At 40.3% G+C, this 10,447-nt stretch overlaps 2 protein-coding genes across 4 annotated transcripts; both read left to right on the plus strand.

The window, feature by feature from the left end:
- The first annotated feature begins 106 nt into the window (after window positions 1–106).
- Window positions 107–8,304, plus strand: LOC103719413 (single myb histone 4-like). 3 transcript variants are annotated; one of them, XR_015969095.1, is made up of 7 exons: window positions 108–670; window positions 1,802–2,001; window positions 2,888–2,972; window positions 6,019–6,102; window positions 7,109–7,391; window positions 7,493–7,673; window positions 7,764–8,304. XR_015969095.1 is itself a non-coding variant. In XM_008808641.6 (6 exons), the coding sequence occupies exons 1-6, from the start codon at window positions 521–523 to the stop codon at window positions 7,522–7,524; spliced, it is 834 nt and encodes a 277-aa protein (XP_008806863.1). In that variant the 5' UTR covers window positions 108–520; the 3' UTR covers window positions 7,525–7,762. The 3 variants fall into 3 exon arrangements, 2 of the variants coding, with proteins under 2 accessions (XP_008806873.1, XP_008806863.1); XM_008808641.6 differs by lacking the exon at window positions 7,764–8,304 and having other exon boundaries at window positions 7,493–7,762; XM_008808651.6 differs by lacking the exons at window positions 6,019–6,102; window positions 7,764–8,304 and having other exon boundaries at window positions 107–670; window positions 7,493–7,762.
- Window positions 8,073–10,230, plus strand: LOC103719422 (glycylpeptide N-tetradecanoyltransferase 1). Its single transcript, XM_026809549.4, has 2 exons — window positions 8,073–8,200; window positions 8,308–10,230. Coding segments are annotated over exons 1-2 (1,746 nt in total). The 5' UTR covers window positions 8,073–8,198; the 3' UTR covers window positions 10,052–10,230.
- Window positions 10,231–10,447: the final 217 nt, after the last annotated feature.

The following is a 10,447-nucleotide window of genomic DNA, read 5'->3' on the forward strand; positions in this document are numbered from 1 at the left end:
ATACACTGCAATATTACACATTATTACTTATAAATATAATATAATATAATATAATATATATATTTATATTATTATATTATATTATATAATAGTAAAAAGCGATCGAGACGGTGCGGCAGAGATGAGGGAGCGACAAGGTGGAGGTCTTGCAATGGTGGCCGAGCAACTGATCACGGGAGAGCAACCATATTTAGTTACGGCGTAGAGCGGAGATAGCCGGTTACCTATTATCAGATCTCAGCCGTTCGATAGCAAAAGAACGATCCAGACTTAGCTCACTTGCGTACCAGTGCGGAATCTGCACTCCTGTGTCACCTTCCCAATCCCAACCAATAAGCGACCCTCCGGTCCCTCGTCCCCCAGCGTTCCATCATCGTTCATGGACATTGGACAAGAAACGCTGGTCCTAACCCAAACCCTAAACCTAGGGGAAAGAGAAGGGGATTTCTCGATGCCGAGCGAAGGGCGGAGGAGGAGAGGAGAGATCTGAGGAGCGGAAGAGCAGGAAGAAAGGAAGGTGATGGGGGCTCCGAAGCAGAAGTGGACGCCGGAAGAGGAGGAGGCTCTGAGGGCTGGAGTCGACAAGCACGGCGCCGGCAAGTGGCGGACTATCCAGAAGGACCCTGAGTTCAGCCACTGCCTCGCCACTCGCTCCAACATCGATCTCAAGGTATGCGAGATCCCTTTCTTCACCTACCTACCTCCTCCTCTTTTCAGTTTGGGGGACTCCGCGGGATCCTTCTCGGGTTTCAAGGATTTCTCGCGGGAGCTGGATTTCTTCTTTGCTACAAAGTAACAACTCTCACCAGTGCTTTGCTAAAAAATCTCACCTGGTTACGTGATATATTTCATGTTGATGAAGATTTGGTGTCTTGCAGAATAAAAAATTTGATATTTGGGCTGAGGAATTCTGGAAAATTCAAGAAAAAATATTATTTTTCCTGCGTTCTTGTTTGGAAACTCGAATATTTAAACAATGTCGGCGCGGATAGTGTGTTCTCAAGACTAAAAATGCAATTTTTTGTGTTCGAAAGGACTGAGATGGATGAAACAGAAGAGTGTAGATTCAGTTGGCTCACAAGTCACAATGTAACTGGAAACAGAGCGTAGAAAGAGGAGAAGCCACGTTAACGTGTCGTACCTGTACAAAAAATTCGAGTTTTAGCTTTATTTATTATTACATCTGTGTGTCCTGTCCGATTAGTAGCTAAGTTCGAACAGTTTGATGGCTGCACTAATTAGGCCGATAGATATAGAGATAGCTGATAAAAAGGATTGGAGGTCGCATATGATACTAAAAAGAAAAGTCCCTTAGTAGCGAAAAACAAACTTGTATCAGTCCTGGTGCATCATTTTCTGAGAAATGGTACGCTCTGCATTTGTCAGATAGCAGTAATTGAGCTGAAACCAACACCATCTTTTTCTTATCTAATATGCATGTCTGTGTTGGTGTGCAACTTAAGACTTATTCTTTTGTTGTATTGTGCCATTTACTAAGGATCGGCGCATTGTCTTTCAATGGTTTTACCCAACATCTATTTTCCATATTGTGCTATTTTAGCTTGTTACATTGTTCTGTCACTTTATGTCACTATTATGCCATCGGAGTTGCAGTTATTCATCAAGAATGATGATGCTAACCACAAGTTTGATCAGATATTCATATTCTGACAAAATATTTAACTTGTTATCATGCTAAATCTCATTACCTTAAATGCTCAATATATAATATTATCTTGGTTTTATTGATTCTAATTCATCTGGTTTATCCTCCATAATTTTTTTTTTGTACACAATTTAGGACAAATGGAGGAATATGAGTATTGGTGCTTGTGGCCATGGCTCTCGGGAACAGATAAGGGCACCAAAAGTAAAAGGCCTTCCTGCTATTCCATCGACGAACTCCCGGAAGCTCATTGTCTCTGCCCCACAAAAAGATGCTGGAGTACGAGCAATGGTGAATCCTACAAAGAACTCACATGATGGGAAGAATCCTCCTCGGTATATCTTGCTTTTGTTTTCTAACTTTGCATTTTCATTGCAAATATAATCTTGTTATTTTAGGAAAAATATTGCATTAAACTTTGAACCACTAGCAACACCTTTAACTTAGTATCAGAGCTGTCTCTTTGGAACAATTTGAAAAAAATAAAAGAGTTCATACTAGGATAAAAATCAATAATTGAGATCAGATGTGAAACGGCGCACAAGTATCGGTGCAAATTAAACTGAAATTACCAGAGCTTTATGCTTTGAAGTCATAAATCAATTGGTACATGCATTATTAGGTAAGCTCGAGCTAGTGATTCACTCCAGTTTTGTCTATAGATCTCTTGTTGCAGTATTGTTAACTCTACGGACATATGCTTCAGAAGCAGGGATAAAGGTTTTTTTTTTTTTTTTTTTTAAAGCAAAGCTGTTGTTAAGTCATGGTTGTTGTTGTTTACATTAGTAAGGAACATTTTTATTTTTGACACTCTTGTTTTCTTTTGTTAATGTAGTTTTGAGTACCAGTTCCAAGTAGGTTGCCCAGAACCAACTACTAAGGCAGATTTCTTATGTAAGCATGAAGTCAATCTGTTTTCATTGGCTTTGATGCCCCTTTTATCTTTCTTCAGACATGGTTCCTTACATAAGTACGAAGTGATCAAGTAATTTTGATATGTGTTGATGTAAAGCATGTAATGTGTTGCATTTTCATTGTTTAGGCATGCCATACATATTTTGGGGGTTAATTAACTATTTGCTAATCATGATGCACTCATGGTGCTAGTGACTTTTTGTCACCATCTTGCACATTTTCTTCACAGTTCCCCCCAGCATTCTTGTCTCTGGACTTAGAGGGGACTTGTTCTTACAATTTCTTGTTTCGATTTGTGTCCATCAGGTACACTGCAATGATAAGTGAAGCTCTTGTGGCAATGCAAAAGCAAAATGGTTCAGAAATTGGTGCAATTTGTAGCTTTATAGAGGTCAGTGTGAATGCTTTCATCACTACAATGATACTTAGTGAAACATGTATTTCACTTTCATTTTTCCCTTTCTTCTTTTTGCCTGGGGGGTGAGGTGTCCTTAGGATAGTGATCTTATATGCCTCCTTGTTATATCTGCTATGCTGACAGCTCATATAAATAATAACAATGAGAAGCATATTAATGTTTTTTGCACTATTTCAGGCAGCTTATAATATAAAAAGAGGTTATTAATCTCGGGTTCATATGCATTAAAGAGCATGTAACATGTAGACTTGAGTTCTGTTATAGACTTCCCTATGGCTTGACCTCGCCTTGACTGAGAAGACATTGAAATTTCATCACATGAAGGTATAATAGGCACAAAGCATAAACATGTTTCATCGTATCCAGTTCATGTTGATGGTTCTTACTCTGCCAATGGTGTTCATACCCAAGTCCAGATCCTCCAAAACACAAAGTGTCTTCAATTATCTTCCATGCTGATCTCTTCCAACTATTTCATGCTAATCTCCTAGTTTTTACTTATTATGTGACAAATCCAACTTGAGTTTTAGGGCCTTCTCCTTGTAGAGATAATTTTTCGTGAGAACATGCATCTTGGGTGACCAAGCCTATTAAGAAAGGCCTTAATATTGATAATATATCTATCGTAATTTGAGTAATAGGAAATGCATGGGTCCCTAGTTTTGTCAAGACTGTATATTATTAATGTTAAATCCATATGATTTACAAATGGAATATTTTTCATTTTCTTTTGCTTTTGTATCTAACATAGAGAAGCTTGCAATAACATTAGAGGTGACTGTAAATATGATTATTCGGTGAATGAAAATCCATAAAGCAAACCCCAAATTGTCTGGAAAAGGCTGCATGGTTATGACTTTTCCCTTTTATCTATGTCTAAATAAGAAGTTCAATAATGAGACCAAGTTATGGCATCAGATCCATAAACTTTTGCCTAGCACTAGTAGAAATAGTAATGTTTCTCATGGAATATTCTAAAATAAGAGACTTTATAAGTTCTTGGAAAATAATTTTGGTTTCATATTACATTGCATGTTGCGCTTAATATCTGTACAACCAAATGGTAGATATTACCTTCTAGCACTATAAATTTATTCATTTCTTTTTTTTTTCCTTTATTGTCACCATTTGCTAGTGCATATTGCATAATGCTATAATTTCACTTTGAACTCTATTGGTTAGTAAATTTTAAATGTTTGAATGCATTGATAATGTCCAATGATGGCAAGTAAAATTGTTATACCTTGGTGAATAATCATCTTTCAGTACTTTGCGTTGGCAATGCATGTTGACTGAGAAAATTTTGAGTTTAATTTATTACTATATTTTGTTAAGTGACTTCCCCTTTTTTACAAAAAAAAAAAAACAAAAACAGTATGGATGATCAAGAGGATTTGGATCCTTTTTCTTTTTAAATGAATCAACCTGTTATTTTAGTGTTCAAATCATTGTAATTTGATCATTGTCTAATCATTGGAAAAGCATTTATTGGGAATCTTCATATGTGCACCTCTTTGTAGAAATAATTTGAGTGCTTGGCATGTGAAGTTTCAGGAATGAATTATACTTAATGTTTGGTTCCCTGACTCTCACTGAAACTATGCTCTGATGTGCTCAATTTAACCAATCCTCTCTCATAGACTGTTCACATTGGCTTCTTAAATAAAAATCATCTAATTTGACATATTGAAGCAATAAAGCCCAACCATGCTATATGTTTGATCCTAGACGAGATTCTTTCTATGGTAAAGCAAACCAACACACACTCCAAAACAACAACTTTGAACTATAGACGGACTTCAAAGTGACAATATTAAGAAATTATCTTGGATGAACCATGGTTTTGCTGGTAAAGAAAAGAAACATACACTCCATTACAACAATTTTAAACCATAGTTTGACATCAAAATGACAAATTCAGGAAAGTTGGTTGAGTTGAAAAAGCTACATTGAGTAACTATTTCTTTCCTCTGCATCTTTTGATCATAGTACACTGACCAGTAAAGTTTAAATGAATACTATTAGCTCTGCAGATACTGACCTAACTAAAGGGTCTGCAATATGTGTGAAGACATGAACTGTAAATGATAGTTGAAAGATAATTATATTTTAAATTTAGTTTTTACCATAAAGTCTTTTTTTTTTGTTTATTTTGCAGCAATGTGGTGGTAATAAGCCATCGCCACTGTTTAAACCCTGGACCTTTCCAAGAGCTGGCCTTTAGGACAGGGTCCAAATAATTGGACCCAAATCGTGTTGGCACAGCGAAGTATTCTAGAATGTTAAAAATAGCTGCCTCAGTGATGCATCTAGGACAGTTTTCATACTCATCTGGTTTGCAACATTTGCTGAGAAATTACTCACTATCCTTACCTTATGCTATCTACTATGAAAGAAATGAGACTTATATCCTCTGATTTACTCAGTGAATTTGTGAAAGTGAAAGAGAACTTATTTTCTCTGAAATGCATATATACATTCACATCTACAAGACGTGCCAGTTCAGCAAAACTTTATACGCTATGCTCATGTTACATTCAGCATTTGTTTCATATTTTTCTGCAGTAGATTTTCTATTGTAACTGATTCACTTTTGCAGTCCAAATTATTTGGAGCTTAGAACTGGTAACGATGCCTGTGACTAGGACATTCAACCTATTAATCCTGTGGATGGCTGGATCCCTAGATATGTAATGAAACCAGTTAATATATCAAGTCATGGACTTGCATGTCACTGACAAATATTTGGGTTCAGATAACCTGCAAATTGGCTACAAGCAATTCAGGCTCTATTACATGTATGATAAGCAATATGCATTAGTTTCATGTAAGGAAACTAAATAAAACTTTTCATATATCTAAGATCTTCCTATTAGAGTATTCATATCTCTAAGACCTTACTATTTGATATTATGTAATAAATATTCTGTGTACTATGGTTGTCATGAATTTCTGCTAAGCAATGTAGGCTTGTTTCAATGTTTATTATACTTAATTTGTATCTTTAATATTTATGCAGAAAAAGCATGAGGTACCACAGAATTTTAGGAGGTTGCTTAGTTCAAAGTTAAGACGGCTTGTTGCACAGAATAAAATAGAAAAGGTGAATACAATTTTCCAACCAAACAGCGATGGTAATTTTTAAAAGAAAAGATTTAATGATGGTGCTTCTGTATATACGATGTTTTACCTTAATTCAGGAACTGCAAGGTATCTTGCCAAGAATATATGATTTCATAATGACTCAAAGTTTCACTGTGACTGATATGTTGTTTTATTTCAAAGTGTCAGTTTGTACATTCTTCTTGCTACTTTTTTTAAAGCATGGACTCCATCGTATGACTAATATGTATTTTTTTGTGGCTATGTAGATAGGGATACAAATCTACTTGATGGAACCAAGTGCAATTTTTTTTAAAACTCTCATCCTTGTAGATACTTTTGCTGTTTCCTGCAATGCTAGTGCACATGATACATTCACACACTTACCTGTGCATGTATATTCCTGAATGCATGCACAAAAAAAAAAAAACAGTGTGTGTGAGTGATTATTTGTTCATTTTCCTTCCCTTCTAACTTCCAACAAATCGTGAAAGTGAAACCATGAATTATTTAGTAGACCAGTTCTTGAAACTTGACCGATTATCTTGTTAAATTTTTATTTTGGTCTTTAGTTGTGAAGGACCTTGTGTTATGGTACCTATTACTTAGTGCAAACAAAATAAGACGGACACGCATGCACACACACACACAGAGAGAGAGAGAGAGAGAGAGAGAGAGGAGGGGAGAGGTGGGAGGGAGGGGGGGGGGGGAAGACTCGTTCTTTTCCTTTTCTTTCCCCTTCATGTAGGGAAAAAACGCTGGGAATGCCACTGTTTAGGTTGGGACCTGAACTTCTTCTCAGATTGTGCACTTAAGGGGAAGGATGCCATCCAGCTGACACAAGATCTGTTGGCTTCTTTAAACTTATGAAAAAATTAGGAAATAGGTCTCTGGAAGGATTAACGCACGTAGACAGACATCCATGCATTAACATGAGTGCATGCAAAAGATAACAATAACTATTCATATCCTACCAAATGGTCATGCTGTGAAATAATGATATGCAGGTTCAGAAGGGGTACAGGCTCAAAGATTCCTCCTTCGCAACAAAAACTCTTACCCTGAAACAAAAGGATCCAGCCAACCGCTCAAAGCTGCCTCAGAACTTTGGGTCATGCATCTCCCTAAACTCTATCAAGGATGCAGCGATAACTGCTGCTTACAAAATTGCAGATGCAGAGGCCAAATCATTTCTTGCATCTGAAGCTGTTAAGGAAGCAGAGAAGATATCAAAGATGGTTGAAGAGACAGATTCGCTGCTGCTGCTAGCAAAAGAGATCTTTGAGAGATGTAAATAGAGATGATTGATTTTTTTCCCTTCTATGTTTCTTCATATTTGTGCCTCTTCTCTTCTTTAGATACTCATAAGGTTTTCTTTTGTTATGCCACAGGTGCAGGTGGTGAAATCATGACCATGGCTTAAAAGCTGCATGACAGTTTTATGGATGGCATCCTCAGGATCTGCCCCTTGATAGATTAAACGTTTGTACATGAAACTTGCCTTGCCTTTTTCAGTTGTCATTGCAAGCATGGAATTAAGCATGGAATTAAGCATGGAATTAACTTGTTGTGGTAAGAGATTCTTAACAGGAATATCATGGGATCACCCTGTCAGGAATTGTATGATAAAGCTTCTTTGTATAAATATGCTCTTTTTGTCAGATGACCACCAGAATCACTCGTTGCATTCTTCAATGAGGGGCAATATATCCACCACCTCCATTAAAATAATTATAGTAGTACTGCTGCTCATGGAATTAGGGATACTGCATAAGATGGTTGGCGCCCTTTGTATTTTTTTGGATATAAGCCGGCTTGTCCGCTGCGGTTTGTCCAGCGGTTTGTCCAAACACCAACTCTTGTTCCATTGCCTAGGACGAAGAGGCCATAACACAAGGTCAATGAAGCTATGAAGCTCTTCTCTCCAAAGGCCAATGAAGAACGCGGGATCTTTGCTGAGCCTGAATTCTTCTTCGATTATATTTGCAACGTATGAAAGTAGGAGAGGACTCTCCTTCTTTGAGCTACTGATCTCGAATGTTGGCACCAAAACATTTCCTCCTGAGAGGCCATGTTTTCTAAGTTTGTTTCTACTTCATGTAAGCATTTTGTATTGTTGTAGTTTTTGGGCAGTGCTGAATTACAGCGTACATAGATTTGTAGTGGAGTTTGGATTGGAGTATTACTCACAGGTGGTTTGTAACAGGTGTGTCATTGCATGCATTTGGATGCTGGGGTTATGTCAACGGAACGTCTTTCCGTTTCGTAATCTACGTGCGGTGCACCGATTGGTCTTGAAAGAATGTTCCGTGATCGTGCTGTCCAGCCGATCCTTCCCTAGTAAAATATTGGGCTTCCCGGCGGACCAAACGATCAATAGGCGAGCTCCTAAAAATTCTCTCCTTTGCCTCCACTTCTCCTCCGATTCCTCGTCCCCCAAACCTTCATCCCTCCATCCCTCCTCGCCCCGATCCGTGATCCCCCCACGGCGCGATCCGCCGCGGAGATCTCCTGAAGGTAACCGCATCAACCCTCGTCCTTATCTCCACCCGTTCTTCGATTTGGCTGTAGATTTTGAGCTCCTTTCGATCCGATCTCCCCGAGGCTTGGACATGGCGGAAGGCGAAAGCTCGTCACCCGGCTCCTCCGCTGAGAATGAGAACCCTCACCCGGATCCGAGCCCCCCGTCGTCGGACTCCGCGCCGCCGCCAGCGGCGGCGGAGGCCGACAGTGCGATCGAGACGCTCGCCCGGAGGGTCCAGGAGACCCTCTCCCTCGGGAGGCGGCACCGGTTCTGGGAGACCCAGCCGGTGGGCCAGTTCAAGGATCTCGGCGACCCCAGCCTCCCCGAGGGCCCGATCGAGCCCCCGATGCTGCTGTCCGATGTCAGGCCGGAGCCCTACAACCTCCCCGCACAGTACGAGTGGACCACCTGCGACGTGGACGACGAGCAGACCTGCGGCGAGGTCTACAACCTCCTCACCAGCAACTATGTCGAGGACGACGAGAATATGTTCCGGTTTAACTACTCCAAGGAGTTCCTCCGGTGGGCTCTCCGCCCCCCGGGCTACTTCAAGGCCTGGCACATCGGCGTCCGTGTGAAGACCAGCAAAAAGCTCGTGGCTTTCATCACTGGCGTGCCGGCGAGGATCCGGGTGGGGGATGACATCGTTGGCATGGCGGAGATCAACTTTCTGTGCGTCCACAAGAAGCTGCGGTCGAAGAGGCTTGCACCTGTGATGATCAAGGAGGTAACCAGGAGGGTTCACCTCGAGAATATCTGGCAGGCGGCGTACACGGCCGGCGTGGTCCTCCCGACACCCGTCACGACTTGCCGGTACTGGCACCGGTCGCTGAACCCGAAGAAGCTCATTGATGTAGGGTTCTCCAGGCTTGGAGCACGGATGACCATGAGCCGGACAATTAGGCTCTACAAGCTGCCTGAATCCATTGTGACCCCGGGATTCCGGAAGATGGAGCTCCGTGATGTTCCAGCAGTCACCCGGTTGCTGAGGCAGTACTTGAGCCAGTTTGTGGTTGCACCTGATTTTGATGAGAATGATGTCGAACATTGGCTTCTTCCATTGGAGAATGTGGTGGATAGTTACTTGGTTGAGAACCCTGAGACACATGAAGTCACAGACTTCTGCAGCTTCTACACCCTTCCTTCTTCAATTCTCAGCAACCAGAACTACACGGTGTTGAAGGCTGCATATTCTTACTACAATGTGTCGACGAAGACTCCTTTGCTTCAGCTCATGAATGATGCACTTATCGTGGCGAAACAGATGGACTATGATGTCTTCAACGCTCTTGATGTCATGCACAATGAGTCTTTCCTCAAGGAACTGAAGTTTGGGCCTGGGGATGGGCAGCTACATTACTATCTATATAATTATCGAATCAGGAATGCTTTGAAACCATCAGAGCTCGGACTTGTACTTCTGTAGGTTGCTCCTTAGGTCTTGGTTTTCTGGTGCGAACTTGCCTCATCATTTCCGTTGGTCCGTCTGATTGCAATGCCCTTGTTTACTAGCAATTTTGCTTTTTGTGGTAAATCTTCATCTGAGTTCCACACATTGAAACTTTCAAGCATTTGTCAATTCACGTTTATAGCTTGCACATTCAATCTTGGGTATGTGGTGGGGTTCTCAATTTTTTTTTTTTTTTTTTTTTTTGTGCGTGTGTCTTTGTTTGATTGCAATTACCTGAATTCATGGAAGCTTTTACTGCTTATTGTAATTCCAAATTGTTATCTGGGGCTATGATAACCAGCATGTCATGTGGAACTTATCATATGTTAAAACCTTGAACCTCCATTGCTGGAATTATAGTAGGTTGACATG

The sequence above is a fragment of the Phoenix dactylifera genome, chromosome 9 (assembly GCF_051530095.1).
Source record: "Phoenix dactylifera cultivar Ajwa chromosome 9, Ajwa_hap1_PhDact_Kaust_v1.1, whole genome shotgun sequence".
NCBI classification, from domain to species: Eukaryota; Viridiplantae; Streptophyta; class Magnoliopsida; order Arecales; family Arecaceae; genus Phoenix; species Phoenix dactylifera.